We start from the raw sequence: 18,032 nt of genomic DNA, 5'->3' as shown, positions 1-18,032 counted from the left end.
AAAACTTTAGCCTGTGTCTGTCAAATCGTTCCATGGGAATAAAAATCCACAACAGAGGATTGAAAGTCTCAGCTGTGGAATGCTGGAACTGGGGTACTGAAAAACTGACTCAACATAAAGCACTTAATTGTCATTAGATGTAAAAGTGAAAGGTATCTCTACTATACTTCCTGTCCTGGAACTTCAAATGGAACATATGGCACGAGCAGGCGGAGAGCCTGGATGTGAAAATACAGATACAGTTCTCTTTCCAGAAAGACTATGAAGAGTAACTTACTAATCAAATGAAGTCAGAAACTCACAGAACACCAGATATGGTCAAAGAATGTCGGATTTTTAGGAGCTGCTGATTAGTTACAGAGACCTGAGCTTGCTTACAATTGCTGGTTATCTGGTACCCATTAGGGTTAAACGTGTTATGAGGAATCACTCTGGCTATACCAAAAGGGCAAGGCAACAAAAAGAAACTGGAAAACGGGACTGGGACTCTGGAGTTCATTTAGTTCGTTTAGATAGCGGGTGTTCTCATTGGCACTATGAAGGAACAGAAGCATGCTGAAGCATTGAGTAACTAAGACCGGAATGTGATCTAAATCTTCCTTGAGTGATACTGGTGTGCAAAGTTTGCTCGGTGACAATACTTGAACCAGTTCTGTGTTATTTCCTTTCCCCCTTAACGATGAACACTAATAGCAGAAATATTCTGTTTCATTTCTGTTATATAAGAATCCTCCTACACCACCGTTTTAGTCACAGGACAGGTCAGTGGGCAAAATATGCTCATTACTATTTCCTCTGCTGAAGAAACACTTGCCAAATTGCAGAGGCAAGTGTTCTTCATTTGCCTTTTAGTTGGAGTGGTTTGGAGCCTTTGGCAGCAAGCCACAACCAGCAGAGCAGAGTGGGACACTTGTGCTGCCCGCATCAAGCTCATGGTCAGACTGAGCGCTGTGCTCAGGACTGCTCTGTATGGCTTTCCAAATGAATAACATCTTAAACAGCAGAGAGTTCCACTGGCTCTCCATTTAAATATCTAAGTATTAACTCACAGTTTCAGACGCTCATAAGGTCTCCTCTGGAGTTTTGTCCTTTTTATTCCATTCACACTCCTCTTTACTCCATCCCTTTGAGTTCCCTCTCACTCAGCTTCTGTAATGTCACTAAGCCACAAATCCTGACCAGTCTTTTCAGAGCATTTAGTCCACTGATTGCAAACCAGCAAGCCCACTTACTTACTTTCTAATACATTTTTTATAATGTAATGTAATCTCTTGCCTTTTCTTGCCCTCTGGCTTCACTCCACTTTTCCCTTCTTTTATGTTGCACAATAGATTGTGGTCTATGTTTCTTTCCATTTTGCTCTTTGTGTCTGTTTCTTCCTTCCTTTCCTTTTCATCCACTTGTATTTTTTCTCTTTTTTTTTTTTCGTGTGATGCCTCCTCCGCACAACCCCTGCATTTTCTTCTCTCCTCTTTCTCACAATACACCTCTGCCACCAAACTCTCTGTTTTCATCACAGCCTCTGCAGTTTTCTTACTCTGACTCTTCGCTACAAGAAAGACATCGTGGCCCTGGAGCATGTCCAAAGAAGGGCAGTGGAGCTGGTGAAGGATCTGGAGCACAAGTCATACAAGGTGTGGCTGAGGGAACTGGGATTTAGTCTGGAGAAGAACAGGCCCAGGGCAGACCTTATCTCTCTTTACAATGACCAGAAAGGAGGTTGTAATGAGGTTGAGGTTGGCCTTTTCTCCCCAGTAACAGCAGTAGAACAAGAAGTAATGGCCTTCAGTTGCGCCAAGGAAGGTGCAGGTTGGTTGTTAGGAAAAAATTTCTTCTTAGAATGAATGGTGACATGTTGGAACTGGCTGTCCAGGGAGGTGGTGGAGTCACCATCCTTGAAGGTGTTTAAGAAATGTGGAGATGTGACACTGAGGGATGTGGTTTAGTTGACGTGGTAGCAGTGGGTCGACTCTTGGAGCAGATGACCTTTTTCAAACTTAATGATTCTATGATTCTCAACCAGACTTCTCCAATCTCTCACAAGAAACCCAGAGTCAAAATAAGGAGTAGAACAAAGAAGCTAGGTGCTGGGAAAACCTTTTAAAAATGCAAAGGTAATGCAGCCAGGAACAGGACTCACACAAAGAGGAGGCTTTAGCAGGGAAGAGAAGCGAGTGTTCACTGTGACAACTACTACTGAACTAGCTGAGGAAGGTGGAATTTCACTGCTAAAAAGAAAGCAAGTCTATGGACTTTAACAGAGCATTAAGAAAAGACATCACCAGCTTCTCACATGACTTTTCTCCCTGTAAATCTTAGAAGAAAGTGAAGCAGGGAAATGCATGTGGATATTCTTTATTTTGCCTACATGTCTGTAAGCCAGAGCATCTTACAATGCCTTGCATTTAGCTCTTAAATGTCTATTTGCCTTCAAAAAAACATATGTCTCTGAGCATGAAGCAGCACATCCTGCTGCTTTCAGGCCTGGCCCTTTGGGATGATGACAGGAACCTGAGAAAGAGTCAGGAGGATCAGCAGCTGAAGATGCCATCCGGCTTCACATCTGTGAAACTAACAGTTATACCAGTGGGAGAGACCCAGGCGGAACTCAAGAAATATGGCTGCAGACACCCTTTTAGAACAAGAAGGCCTGGGAGTGATTGTCCTGGGACACAGTCCCAGCAGCCTGGCAGGCTTCTGGGTGAGCAAAACCCACCAGAGCAGCAGCAGGCAGTGGGGAAATCAAACAGAAGAGAGTCCAGGGGGGTTACTGCTGACTGTGGCTCAAGAGCAGGTCCAGCAGACAGTGGGGCCGGTCTCCAGCCTCACTGCTCTCCAGTAGCTCTGCTGCAGTGACTCAGAGCGGTGCGAGTTCCAGCAGGACCCTCAGAGGTATGTGCCAGGTAATGAGACGTTGCACTCTCTGGAAATATTCCTGATGCTCAGTCTAAATTTTCCTTTGGTCAGTTTTTCCAATTATATCCACTTTATCACAGAATACAGAATGTCCAGGGTTGGAAGGGACCTCAAGGATCATGAATCTCCAACCCACCTGCCAAATGCAAGGCCACCAACCTCCCCATTTAATACCATACCAGGTTGCCCAGGGCCCCATCCAACCTGGCCTTGAACACCTCCAGGGACGGGGCATCCACAACCTCTCTGGGCAGCCTGTGCCAGCACCTCACCACTCTCTCTGTAAAGAAGTTCTCCCTGACATCCAACCTAAATCTCCCCTCCCTCAAATCAAAACCATTTCCCCTTGTCCCGCTGTTATCTACTCTTTCCAAGCGTTGATTCCCCTCCTGTTTGTAGGTTCCCTTTAGGTACTGAAAGGCTGCAATTAGGTCATCCCACAGCCTTCTTTTCTCCAGGCTGAACAAACCCAGCTCCCTCAGCCTGTCTTCGTAGGGGAGGTGCTCCAGTCCCCTGATCATCTCTGTGGCTCTCCTCTGGACCCTCTCCAATAGCTGTCTTTCTTGTACTGGGGGCTCCAGACCTGGACACAGTACTCCAGATGGGGCCTCACAAAAGCAGAATAGAGGGGGACAATCACCTCCCTGTCCCTGCTGGCCAGTCCTCTTCTGATGGAGCCCAGGATATCATTTGCTTTCCAAGCTGCAAGAGCACACTGCTGCCTCTTTTCCTCTATCAAGAGCTTTTCCTCTATCAAGACCCCCAGGTCCTTCTCTGCAGGGCTGCTCTCAAGGACCGCTCCTTCCAGTCTGTATGGATGCCTGGGATTTCTCTGGCCCAGGTGCAAAACTCTGCACTTTGCCGTGTTGAACCTCATCAGGTTTACTCGGGCCCACCTTTCCAGCCTGTCGAGGTCCCTCTGAATGACATCCCTTCCTTCCACCGTATCAACCGCATCACTCAGCTTGGTGTCGTCAGCAAACTTGCTGAGGGTGCGCTCGATTCTGTCATCGATGTCATTGATAAAGATGTTAAAGAGCACCGGTCCCAACACAGACCCCCGGGGGATGCCACTCGTTACCGGCCTCTATCTGGACATAGAGCCATTGACCACCACCCTCTGCCTGCAGCCTTTTAACCAATTTCTTATCCATCGAGTGGTCCACCCATCAGATCCACATCCCTCCAATTTGGAGATAAGGATGTGGTGGGGGACCATGTCAAAGGCCTTGCTCAAGTCCAGGTAAATGACATCAGTCGCCTTTCCCTTATCCACCGATGCCTTCAGTCCATCACAGCGGGCCACCAGATTGGTTAAGCATGACCTCCTCCTGGGGGAGCCGTGCTGGCTGTCTCGGATCACACGCTCATTCCTCATGTGATCAGGCATGTCATCCAGGAGGATCTGTTCCATGATCTTCCCAGGCAGATGAGACTCATTCTGTTGACAATACTGAACCTCTGCTAAAAATTTACAAAGCTATAAGCATTTCAGATATTAACTGGCATACTGACTCTCACAACTTCCCACTGAAAAGAAACAAAACACATTACAAAGCTTTAAAGTCATCAATTTTGCTGTTGTTAAAAAAGCCTTATCAATACCAACAACAAAAAACAAAATCCCAGTGTACTTTAAAAATTATTATCTTTGCTACAGCATTATACAGGACTTTAATATTAATGTGTTTTTTTTGTTGTTGTTTTCTACCTCTTTTAGAAAAATGGTTAAAGGTAAAACAAATCAACTTCTACAGTCACATCAGTTTATATTATAATCTATCAATAATGACTTTTCTGTAAAAGAGAACTTTCAGCCCTCCTCATCTGACGTCGGCAAAATTCCCATCTGGGAAAGAGTGCCAAAAGTCAGTGAAAAAGCACTGTAGTACAGCTATGTATATATTAAGGGCTTTTTTTCCTGCGTTCCCACTAGTGCGTCTAATGCTGTTGCTGTGCTGACTTTTAATACATAGAAAGATTTTTTTAAGCCATAAAGTTACATTATTGCTACATGAAGGAGGTGGTTTTAATAGCAACAGACTGAGATGAATCAGCAATACATCTGACCTGCAGATGCAACTTACAAACAAATTAAATACTTTAAAGATCAAGTGAAGGAAAATGTTGTCCATGTAAAAGAGCTTGTTAATTTCACTTTAAACACAAAAATATTTTGCAGCCCAACCTAAGCAACAAACATACTGAAATCAAAATTCAGGATTGTTTTCTGAACAAACAGCTTTTATTGCTTAGCACTGCTAACTGTTTTCCAACTACAAGAGGGCCATTTTTGCATGAGGGCTGCTCCAAAAGTAATGCTTCTGATTTTATTACATTAGCCCATGCTGTCAGAGGCAGATGGTGGTGGCACGGCAGTAGAGGCTGAACCTTCCCACCAACATCCCATTACTTGTTGTCGTATGACACATGGCAGCAGAGGGATGGTCTGCCACAGTGGTGCCTGACATGGAAGAGTACATGAAGTGGAAGTGTGGCACTGAATTCTTCCATGCGGAAAAAATGGTACCCACTGACATTCATCAATGCTTGCTGAACATTTCTGGAGACCAACAGTGGATGTGAGCACAGAGAGGTAGTAGGTGGTGCATTTCAGCAGTGGTGACAATGACTACGGGTCATCTCCACTGGTTCAATTTTTATGAGCACAGCATACAGACTCTTGTTCATTGCTGGTGAAATTGCACAGCTAATGGTGGTGACTATGTTAAAATAATGTTTTGTAGCTGAGAATTTGCTCTATTAAATAGTGTAATGATGCTGTGTGTATCTGTTGTCATTTCCATGGAAATAAGTAGGAGGCTTCACTTTCAGAGCAACCTGCATAGTAATAGTAAATTGAAAATGTTACATCAGTGTCTCATTGCTATTCACAGATCTCCACTGACCAGCAATGTTAATAAAGGTCTGAACTAGCATCTATCTGTATAACTTCCTGTTAAAAAACATCCTGTAAAGGATCAACTAGTCTGTTTAATGCATTTGTAAAGTCTGATTAGACTTTACAAGAGTCTGAAGACACAGAAAATACTTCCACACGTTTTAAAAACTAGAGTCAAACCTATGAGATGAGGGTACAACAGATCTTTTATCTAATACTTTGGTTTGATATTAAATTATTCCCATTCCTTTAAGCGGTACATTAGCTGACTTATTAAATCCAGTGGTTACTCATTTAAAACTGCTTCTTGGGTTTGTAGCACTAGGAAATGACTCTTTAACAAGTACTCTTGAAAGTGCATCACAGCTCACGTGCTTGGTAAGAGAAGTCGGAGTCTTTTAAAGCAGCTCATCAATGTGCAATTTTTAAAATAAAAAATGAAACAGCAATTAGCATTGCAAGCATGCAAACAGGAAACGGACAGGACTATTCAGTCATGGCCAACTACCTAACCTTAACCTTTCTCACTAACACCACTGAATATTTACCTCTCATATTTATTGCTGCATTATCATTACTTTCCTAAATGAGATTAGTTGCTGCAAAGCTTCCTTTTCCTGAGCATGTTAAAAAAAACAGTGCACATGTCAGTGAACTTAGTGGAAGAGTCGCAGTGATCTGAATGCCACATGCAGGACACGCCACATTAAATGCAGCCCTAGCTGCTTGCACAGAGAGAGACTGCTTGCCAAACCATTAACTTGCTTTGATACATTTCCATACATTTTATATATACCATACATACCATACCATATTATTTATTCCTCAGATAAGTAACTTAAGGATTTGTATGACAATTTTCTATTTATAGGTACAACATTTTTGTAACTAAAGACATGAAAGAAGTGTGTATGACTTTTGGAGCAACATGTACTCTTCTTTTTTTGGCAAAGAAATCCAAGTTTGGGAAGCTTTGCTATTACTGGGTAAAAACTAGCACAAAACATCACAGAAAACAAACCTGATTGACTTCAAGTAAGTGTTTACATACTTTTCAAACTTTTTTCCCCCTGATTATAACCTCAATTTTGAGTCTGCCAAGTGTTTGAAAATTACAATTCAAAATTTTGAACTGCAATGATACTTTATTCTGTAAAATACAATTAAGTTGTTTTTTTTTTTGCCTTAGAAGTTCTTCATTTGAGAAATGTCTGTGCATTTACATATATGGAAGAATTGCTCAGATTACACTTCCAAGTGCAATCACAAACCACATGCATTTCAATTTATTCTTTTCCATATGGCATCCAATTTACATACTGCCTCTTGCTTGTGCCTCAAGAATATCATTGCCATCAAATCAGATCTGATGGATCTCTACATGGCTGCTCACCACAGCCACTCATCATCCACCCAACGCCACTCATTGCTTTCATTTGCATTGAAGTGTTTCATATTCTTGCCCAAGTTATCATTCAGGTACAGTTGCTGTGAATCTGAAATAACCACCTATGCCACGGCCAGAATGTCTCTGTGCGCATAGAGACATATCTGCGAGTGCCCTCACAAAGCTGAATGCCTTGCTTCTTTATCTACGAGGCCCAGGGAAGCATTGCATACTTGGGTAGATATTTCTAAGAACATCATTTCCAAAGGTCAGGTTGACTTGGGCAAGAGGTGTTCAAGAAACGTTTAGATGTTGCACTGAGGGCCATGGTTTATTGGGAAATATTGGCGACAGGTGGATGGTTGGATTGGATGATCCTGCAAGTCTTTTCCAACCTTGGGGTTTCTATGATTGTATGATTCTAAGAAGGAAATGGAAAAGAGGTGCTGCATACAGCACCCAGCTGCGGGCTGGCTGACCTGGCATGGGTAGAGAAAGGAAAAACATGACAGGCAACAGTAGGAAGGGTGACCATATAAGAACCACTCCTTTCTTCATGGACCACAGGGGAGATGGATGGTCAGCATTGACCTTGACTAATCAGTCAATGAGGAATGGTAGTTAATTACCTCTATTATATATCTACCACAGGTGGCTAAATTATCATGCAAGGGAAAGTAATTCACATCCCTGCAGTGATGCCTATGCCACTGTGATGATCCTAAAAACTTCTGCCAAGTACTTTCTGCCCTTGTGCAACTATCTTTCAAGCACCTGAAGAATCTGTACTTTAGCCAGAATTGCTAAAAACCCACCAACTTTAAAAAAGGGAAAACGTTACCAGCTTAACAACTACAAGAGCTACTCAAGACACCTGGTCCAAACAGTGGCACAAAATGCCACTGTTGGTCAAAAGGACTGCTCCACCTCTTCTTCTCTCAGCTCATAAAAGTGAAGAGCACCTCACACAGGACGTTTCCTGAGGATGGATAAACAAAGAGTAACCAGCCCCTCCCAGCCAGTCATGCTGCTCAGGAAAAGCCCTCCACATTTGTTGTTGTTCCTCCAATACCACTTGTGAGAACTCTTTCTTCTGCCTCAGGAGCAGCAATAGAAAATTCCTTTATGAAGCCTGGTGTGCATGACTCAATTAACAGGCCATGACTGGGCACAGAGGATGTAATTATTAAAACTTCAGGAAACAGAGAGTCTCTGTCCAAACTTTGAAAAGTTACAGAAAAATGAGACATATCCTAGGGGAAATATTTCTGAGAAACTAAGAAATAGTGCCCACGGGAAACTAAAGGGAAAAGGAAATTTAGAAATCGTTTAGGTTTAGAGCTACTGGCCCACACAGAAACCCCTCCTGTCTGTATCAAAAGGGGAAATGAGAGCAAGACAAAGATGTCTTGAGAATACAGATGCAATTAAAAAAGGCAAAATCTCTTATAATTCATCAACTACATTAACTGAAATGTCTGTAACTCTGGATAGTGTCTTGAGGTATTGTACAGCAAGAAGCTGAAGAATGAACAGATAGGAAAGCTCCACCAAGAGATATGGTCCTTTAATAAAGTCTCCATAAGCTCATTACTCCTTCTGAGGTACTTTTAGATGAAGACATCAAGGAGCAGTGGTGGGAAAGACTGATGCTACAGGCAAGGAAAGTGGCATGAACTCTGCACAGAGCCTCAAAATGATGCCAAAGGATGGGACCCCCGTCAATGTGAGCAGCCAGGAAGAAACGTAAGGAACACGGACCCAGAGCTTCTGTGGTTTGTAAGCCCACCCAGCAACATTCTCTAGGAAGAAGAATGCGGGTTACAGGGATACAGACAGCCACAGAAACTACTGATTGTTGTGGAACTTCTGCATCTGTTGCCTTGTTCACACTTGTGATTCCATTGAATTGGGCAGGAATTAAAAACCTACCTACTTGCTAAGGACATAAGGCAGTCGTTCCTCAGCGTTGAGGAGTGTCCTGACTCCTTCAAGTGGGGTTTACGAGCTTGATGACAACTAAGCAGCGGATGTGAAAGAAAAGCCATAAAACCTAAAGGGAAACTGGAAGCAGGAAACATTAACAAAAAGATTTGGGAATTTCTGGCATCAAAGGTGGGATTATTCTTGGCAGAATTCCTTCCCGGATCACTCCAACAGTGAATGCAGTGCCACAAAAGTTCATCAGAGTTGCTGATAGTCCGAGGAAGCTTTTGCAAAAGCCTATCACTGCAGTCACACTCGCAGCAAAGTCCTTGAGGAATCAATAGTGTCTCCTTCAATAATAGCAATAGGTAGGGGTTTTGCATTGCCCTGAAGCAACATGCACTTAGGGATGTACCTTGTTTCTGACAAACACAGCAACTTTAAACAGTTACTTCAGCATTTCTAGCAGAGGTGGAAAATCCATTTCTAACTTACATGTTATTACCTCTAAATAATGCTATAACTCTGTAGGAAATCCTAAAAGTGTTCAGTTTGAATCAGCTGTTGCTACAGCAGATTGTGTGGTTTTTTTCCCCTTCACTCTCATTCTTTATTAACAGGGTCATTTAACTGAAAATCTGTTTCTAAGTAGTTCATCTGTTCACGCTGCACCTGAAGTCCTAATCCTTTGTTTGCAACACTGTAACCATTTGCTGTGGAAATGATTATGGTATCACCCCCCCCAAAAAAAAAGGATTAGCAAAACTGTAAGAAAGGAATAAATGGGTTGAGCAGATGAATTCTATTAAATAGAAATAGGCTATTCTCCTGCAACTAATCACAGGAAAAAAAAAAAAAAAAAAAAAAAAAAAAAAAGGAATAAAAACTTTTCCCAGACCTGATCTGTAACGTATGTTAACACATGCTGTCATGGACCAGCAATAGAAGGTTTTCTTTTGCCATCCTCGGTCCAGAAGCATTCAGAAAAGTTTACTGGTCATGAACATATTTATTGCATTTTGAAAAGATACTTCTAGAACACAGGACTTTGCAATAAACCTACTGGTAACCTTGTGCTTCTCTTTGCTTCTCACCAAAGCAGAGAAAGTTAAGCTTTTTGATGAACATCAGACCAAACTAACCAGAACCAAACAACTGTGGCTCTACACACACTACAGGGCCTTGTGTGCTGTGGTCAGCGGGAATCCCAGAGGCAACTGTGCTTTGACTGCATCTCAGAGGCTGCTGGATCATCACAGCTTGATGTCTGACCATACTAATTCCCACACCTTCTGTGTACCAGAAGGACTTTACAGTGACCAATTACTTTACATATTTACATAAAAACATAACAGAAGATCTTGAAACCTAAAGCATCCCCAACAGACCAACCAAGAATTTGTGCATCAGTTAGATTCCTTTATAAACTCAACCACCCCACTGACATTCACCCCACTGACCCCATTAAAAGATTTAAAATACTCCTGTATGTTGATGGGTAAAGCATAAAATCTGATTAGAAGGCACCTAACTACTATCTAGTCTAGCCTCCTGCTCAGAGCAGGGCTAACTTCTAAATTCAACATTACATCAGGTTGGCCAAGTCTTCTCTAGTTCACTTTATGAAAATCTTCAAGGAGGGATTCCTCAGAGTTCATCCAATGCTCAGACCCCTTCACTGTGCTCCATGGGAGCTTCCTTTGCAATGACCTGTGGTCACTGCTCCTTGTCCCCTTGTACCACTCAGTAATCGAGGAAATGCCGTGGATTCAGTAGACCTGTGCAAGTGAGGGAGAATGGCATTCTGCTTATATTAAGAATTCTGATAGTACAGAAATGACACTCTCCATTACCCACATCCTCAAATGCCTCTGATTCTCAAGGCCTGACTTTGTATGTAGTCCTTACACACCTTGGCTACCAATGGGCTTAGAATGGGAAATTTGGATAAAGAGTAAGGGTGAGCAGCTTGCACATCAGTTCAGCATGCAACTGCTTATTCATCTTTCCATGTATCTAAAAAATAAAAGCAAATCTTTTTCAAGACTTCAACAACCAAATTGTATGGTATTCCATTTATACTGCAGATCATTCACTTTAAGATACCACTGGAATTCTGCACATGAAGTTGTGAATTATTTTCTAAAGCACTAAAAATGACAATAATATTTAACTTTGGAAAATAGGTGCTATAATGTTCTTTTGGAGATTTCTGAATCTTTCTTCTCATTTAAATGAACATTTTACCTGTGCAAGCAACAACTTTATGTTTCAAAGAAGGAGATGCCTTGCACTTGGTAGCTACAGAGTGTTCATGAAAGCTTTGTGACCTCCTCAATGGAAAAGTGCTTTTATTTTCATTAAATATATATATATTATATCCCCAATAAAAACAACCCAAAAGACATCAAACACCAGAAAACATACATTGAAATAACATTAAGGATCTAATATAAATCCACAAAATCCAGGAAATTCAGAGATAAAGAAAGACTTTCAGACGAGGGAAAACTTTCCAATATATTAAACTGGAGCATAAATTCACTTCCTCTTCACATGTTTGCCATCAAGTCATTCCAGACACAGGGGGTAAGTTCCTCCCCGAGGTAACTCAAGCGCCTTCAGCAGTGCTGCACCAAGAATCATTTTGGCCCTACAGAATAATTACCAAAGATTCTGATAATTACCAAAGATACTTGAGTTAAAACAGCAAATTCCTCTCTTACTGCTTATTTTCCCATTGTTCAGAGACTGCTATAAAAGGGAATTTGTAGAATCGCAATAGTTTCCATCATTATAGAGTATGATATAAATTGAGGGGTCTGTCAATGATGACAGACCAACTAGAAGAAGAACCTCTGTATGAAGAAGAAAATCCATACTCTATATATAGATATATTTGATTTAGCAAAGGCAACACTGCATCTCACTGGACATGGACATTCCCAACTGCACAAATACTATTCTCTACTTTCTACTCACACCAAGTATGAAAAAGCCCCTTAAAATTTTCTCTTTCATTTGTAAGTCATTTATGACTCTGATGTGCTGCCATCCAAACTCAGCCTTGGCGTTTGCAGTGTGTGGGCCAAACCTGATATCAGCAGCAGTCTAAATCATGTGGTGTGGGTTCAGTTCTTTGCTGCGCTTTCTAGAAGTGCAAAATCAAGCCTACAGCTTTAGACAGGATATGAAGGGAATGAAGTGATTTTTAACTGCCTTCAAATCTCCTGTAATTCTGCCTCTGTCCTCAAGCTGACATGGTTTTGGCTCTGAGATCTGGCTACTCCCTCCCCGACAGAGTAAGACAACCTTAATAAAGTAGTTATTAGAAGAAGCCCAGGTGTCTGGCTGAGCAATATGATCCAAAAAATGAAAGTGATGAGGAAAACTGGAAAGAAGAAAGACAGGATGCAACCTCCTGAACTGCATCTTTCCACAGCTAACCCTGGTACACAAGCCAACTGCCCTGAGCCAGGAGATGTGGAGCAGAATTGCTGTAGACATAAAAGCTTCCAGCAATGCTGATATAGATTGGTCGGATGACAGTACCTAAAAAATGCAAAAAAAACTATTTTTCATTTCCATTTCCTAGACAGAAATAGGCAGAGGGGCTATATGACTGGTTGCCAATGAGATCAGGTTCAACCTAAGAACCCAGGAGTGACAATGCTCCATTCCCTGCTCTAATAGTGTTTCTAGTAGGGTCTGAGCACAGACATCACATACAAAATGCTGCAGGAATAGTTCTGCATTTTTATTTAGGCTCTACATTCAATTTTTTCTGTCTAATTCTCCTTCCTGTAAGACCTCCTTAAATGTTACCTGAAATATTCTTAGCCAGATGTTTATTTTGGTGGAGAGCTTCCAAGTAAATCCAGTCAGACATTTTTTAATTAAAGAAATGTCCTTTTCAATTTTTCGTCCATCTTATCATGCTCAAATTACTCAAAACAAGAACTTTTTCAAAGCTTCTACCCATGACATTTATGCAGCCCTGAGTGAGGAGAGTGGGCAAGGTAAGTGCTCAAAAGTCAATGTGGGGAAGACAGAGACACTGAGAAAGGATGAAGCCACAGTTCAGTTCTGTATCTGTATTTATGCAGGGTGTCTGGAATGCTCACAATGCAGAAATGTAAAAGAACAAAATCCCTCCTCTGTCTTTTTTGTGATATGGCCATGAGAAGCTCTTATGAAAGTCAGCAAGTCAATTAAAAAATAAGGAAGCTAAATAAATCCGTAGAGTGCTGCACCTTATTTATTACACACTCAAGATAATGAGCGTACAGAAAGATACACAGAGCCATGCACTGTACAAAGCTTGCTCTAGGACATCATTTATTTAATTATTTGAAATTATAATCACACAAAGCAAACCAGGAGGATTTATAATTATGCAGAAAGATCACGCCAGCTCTAACTTTTCCCTTAGTTTTCTTAGTGATCTGCAAACACAGGATTAATAATCTCTTTCTTGGAAAACAAAGGTATGTTGTTTGCCTGTAGTGGCTGTTGGACTTCCTGAAATGAGTGATCACAGACAAAGAAGCTTCTGCTGGGAGCAACGTTATTATTAAATATGCAATTTTGAAGTGCTTTTGTGTGCATGTGTGAAAGACATCTACAGCCCAGTATCTCTTTTTTGTTCTCTGAAGCGGGTGTTGGCTTTACCTAAGGAATTTTGATCTAGTTGAAACCAAAAATATGATGTACAAAACCTTCTCCCTCAAGATATGCTGCAGATTAAGGAGCAAATTCTTTCTCTTACTCAAAACCATAATCAGTAGCTTTCTGTTAGCATAGCTAAGAAGTGGTTTCCAATTTATGTATCACCATTTACAAGTATTTGGAGAGAAAATCCTAACTGTCAGTAACAGTCCTTCTGTAGAATTTTATTCAAGGGAGCAACTATTTTATGCAGACATACTCTGTACTTGCTGAACACACTGTTAAGGAAGGTTATACAAACGGAAGCATCCAGATCACTCAGGCATTTTCAGAAACACATCTCTGAAAAAAATGTGGAAAGTAGAAGTGCAGAGGTGTCCATATTCCAGCCTTCAAATAGCTCACTGAAGTGACCGCTTCACACACCCCTGCCTCCTACAGCTTGTGAATGTCAGTGCATGACAACGAACCCAAGCGTGCATGCCGTGGCACAGTTACCTTTGTCTCTTTGCCTTTTTACGGCTGCGATCCAAGTACTGTATTTTGTCAGTGAGTTGTGTGAATTGTTGTTTTAAACAGACAGTTGTCTGTGGAATGAGAGTCCCCCGCAAATTTCTCGGGGCATGTACCATCATTAACAGGAAACAACGCAGCATGAGCAGCCAGAGTATGAATGAGCTCAGTGTGAATACTAAGGAAACCTCAAGAATACGTTAACACTGTGCAACTTTGATAAGATCACAATAATGAAGATCACATACGTGTTCGTATTACGTCTCGCAAGAGGCCCCAGTTACTACCAGAATAATTGATATAACAATCAAAATGAATTGAAACAATGTACTGGGTAAAGTCATGATTTTTCTGCACACAGAACAAGCAGTCTGAATGCTTTTTAAGTTCCCAGCAGCTACTCCAAGCAGACAGGATGTAAAGTTTTCTAAATCTTGCCAATTCACCGACAGTCTTAATGGCTTCAAAACAGAGACTGTCACTACTGGCAAATCACTGCTAATCAAAGCCAATCAACCTTTGCAGGCCAGACTCCGTTCTTATTGACCCTGATGCATATACAACAATAGTACACTGGCTGAAATGTAATTTATCAGTGCTGATATTTAAGTCATCATAAATAGCATCACAATCTGACCCTGCAGTTCTGCAGTTCAACAGTTCTTAGTGCTGAAAGACTGGAGTAAAACAAACTGAAGACAGCAAGTCTATTTTAAAAGGAGGGGAAAAAAAAAGGAAAAGAAAAAATGTCAAAATAAAGACATACATTATGCATTGCTAGCTTCCTAAAACTGATACACAAATAGCACACACACTTACATATTACTGAACCACCAACCACCTGGAAGTTTATAGTACGTGCAATAATAGCACACAATCTTATCTGAATTGGTAACAAAAAGAATCAAAACCACATGCAAATAGGTTACAGTAAGCTGTTGCCAGCAAAATTTTTGCAGCCACACTTCAAAATGCACATATAACATCTTATTTGTTTGTTGGATGCTCTAGTATGGAATCCAAGACATCTGTTCCTCTCAGCTGTGCAACTCTGTAAGTTCATAGAATCATAGAATCATAGAATCACTAAGGTTGGAAAAGACCTAAAAGATCACCCAGTCCAACCGTTCACCTATTCCCAATAGCTCCTACTAAACCATGTCCCTCAACGCAACATCCAGTCTTTCCTTGAACACCCCCAGGCTCGGTGATTCCACCACCTCCCTGGGCAGTCCATTCCAGTGCCTGACCACCCTTTCTGAAAAGTAATACTTCCTCATGTGCAGCCTGAATTTCCCCTGGCGTAGCTTGAAACCATTCCCCCTGGTCCTATCCCTAATGACACGAGAGAAGAGGCCGACCCCCAGCTCACTACAACCTCCCTTCAGGAAGTTATAGAGAGCAATAAGGTCTCCCCTGAGCCTCCTCTTCTCCAGGCTGAACATTCCCAGCTCCTTCAGCCTCTCCTCATATGGCCTGTGTTCCAGACCCCTCACCAGCTTCGTTGCCCTTCTTTGAACACGTTCCAGGGCCTCAATATCTTTCTTGCAGTGAGGGGCCCAAAACTGGACACAGTACTCGAGGTGCGGCCTCACGAGTGCTGAATATAGGGGAACAATCACCTCTCTGCTCCTGCTTGCAACACTGTTTCTGATGCAAGCCAGGATGCCATTGGCCTTCTTGGCCACCTGGGCACACTGTCGGCTCATGTTCAGCCGAGCATCAATCAATACCCCCAGGTCCATTTCCTCTACGCAGTCCTCCAGCCACACCGCCCCAAGCCTGTAGCGTCGCCTGGGGTTGTTGTGGCCGAAGTGCAGGACCCGGCATTTGGCCTTGTTGAAACTCATTCCATTGGCTCCAGCCCAGCTCTCCAGCCTGTCCAGATCCCTCTGTAGGGCCTCACTACCCCCAGGCAGATCCACACTTCCAGCCAATTTAGTGTCATCTGCGAATTTACTGAGGGTGCACTCGATGCCCTCATCGAGGTCATCAATAAAGATATTGAAGAGGACAGGCCCCAGCACCGACCCCTGCGGAACACCACTCACGACCGGTCGCCAGCTGGATTTGACTCCATTCACCACCACTCTCTGTGCCCGGCCCTCCAGCCAGCTCCTTACCCAGCCAAGAGTGTACCCATCCAAGCCTCTGGCTGCCAGCTTCTGCAGGAGATGTTCCTCAGATGTCCAGTATTTTCCTACTAAACCTTGAAGCTCTCTGGACACTGGAGTTCAATTAGCTGAATATGCTCAGAACTCAGGTAGAAAGGCTTACATCCAGCTAACACTGTGCTGTTTCAGCTGACAGTCACTCATAGTCCTGCTGCACCCTCTGCAGAAACCTTAAGAGCTGCAGGTCAGGCCACAGCTCCATGTAAAAGCTGTCCTGCAGTCCAGAACACACCACAGCTCCATTCACAGTGCTCAGACTCAACTGGTACATCTTTCTCTCAGAGCAGGAGCACTCAAAGGCAGCCTGCACATTAAGGTGAGGAAGATCTAATCCCATACCTCCTGCACAAATGTCTCAGTCCTGTTACAGTGCTTTCCTGAATGATGGCATCCTTCAGCTTTTATGTTGACACTGTTTATGTGTGTGTCTAAAGCACCACGTCAGACTGCTGCATGTTTTCATCTGTTCTCTTTTGGCCATGTTACTTTTACATGTTTCACTGAATAGCAACCCTGAATTTGCAGAGTTCTCAAAGCAGCTCATAGCATGTCACATCTCTTGGCACACAGGGTCACCTCCAGGTGAGAAGCAACCTGGACCCAGGATCTGTCTGTGCTCCAGTTATTCAGCTATTAGACCAAAGACGGACTTCCAGCCCCCCTCCGTCAACTGATCACTCATAAGATGGCTAAGCAAATTGGTCCTGAGTAGCATGAGGAAAAGTGCCACATTTCTGGTTTCCTATGCACTGAGCAGAAGGACAGATGTCTTAATTCAGTGACAGCTCAGTGGATCACTTTGTGTGAAGCAGGAAGCACAGCACATCAGTGAGGTGAGTGGATCCCTCCTTGCACCTATTTCACCAACAAATTAAGAATGGTTTCATCATACAGATTGCTGCAACTGTCTTGTTCCAGGATATGCTCTTAAAATCCTAGCAAGGCATTGTGCAGCTTAGATGGAATGGGTCTTCCATAAAGGCAGGCTACAAAAGGTGAGGAATGCAACCCAGGGATGGCTGTGTCCAGAAAACAAAACCACCTCTTTCTCCTTCCTGTCAGCCCAGGTGGCCAGCAGCTCCCTCTCACAGCAGGAAAGATTATCTTCCTAGAAAGAAGGACTCCATGTTGCAAACAAGGAAATCATGCCCCATAAAGTCTCCAATAACAGCAGGGCTGATAAGCATTTTCTGGGAAATCAGAATTGTTCAGAACAGGCAATAATAGATGACTGCAAAACAAACAGTGCGTTATGAACATTATCAGCTACAACACCATAATTACAGGTTCTTCCACATTTGGCTCTCATTCAGCCCTGCAGCCTCCCAAGCCTTTGCGTCCTGGTTCAGGGTTCCCTCTGAAGGCTGAAAAATGTGGGACCTTAAAAGATCTCTTTCTCCTTTACCTGCAGTTTTGGTTCTGTGTCTTTAAATGACTAACCTCTGTATCCTACTCTATTTGCTTCGGTCTTTGTGAAACCGCAATTTTCAATTTTGACAGTCAGATTCTTGTCCCTCTATTTTATTGTTGTTTTTTTCTTTTTAGT

General features: G+C 42.5%; 1 protein-coding gene across 3 annotated transcripts in view; it reads right to left on the bottom strand.

Annotated features, from left to right (window-relative positions):
• HMGA2 (high mobility group AT-hook 2) overlaps window positions 1–18,032 on the bottom strand; it is a 108,234-nt gene that overhangs the window by 72,321 nt on the left and 17,881 nt on the right. The window contains exon 4 of one of the 3 annotated variants that reach the window (XM_048944277.1): window positions 12,478–15,019. The exons of 1 other annotated variant lie outside the window; for it this stretch is intronic. In XM_048944277.1, coding sequence (XP_048800234.1) covers window positions 14,966–15,019 — 54 coding nt within the window. In that variant the 3' untranslated portion in view covers window positions 12,478–14,965. Of the gene's footprint in view, window positions 1–12,477; window positions 15,020–16,713; window positions 17,595–18,032 lie in introns of those variants that run through there. One more of the 3 variants, XM_048944261.1, reaches the window with a different exon arrangement.

This window comes from Lagopus muta, chromosome 1 (genome assembly GCF_023343835.1).
Source record: "Lagopus muta isolate bLagMut1 chromosome 1, bLagMut1 primary, whole genome shotgun sequence".
NCBI classification, from domain to species: domain Eukaryota; kingdom Metazoa; phylum Chordata; class Aves; order Galliformes; family Phasianidae; genus Lagopus; species Lagopus muta.
The sequence above is the reverse complement of the archived record's forward strand: the minus strand, read 5'-3'. Positions and strand labels throughout refer to the sequence as shown.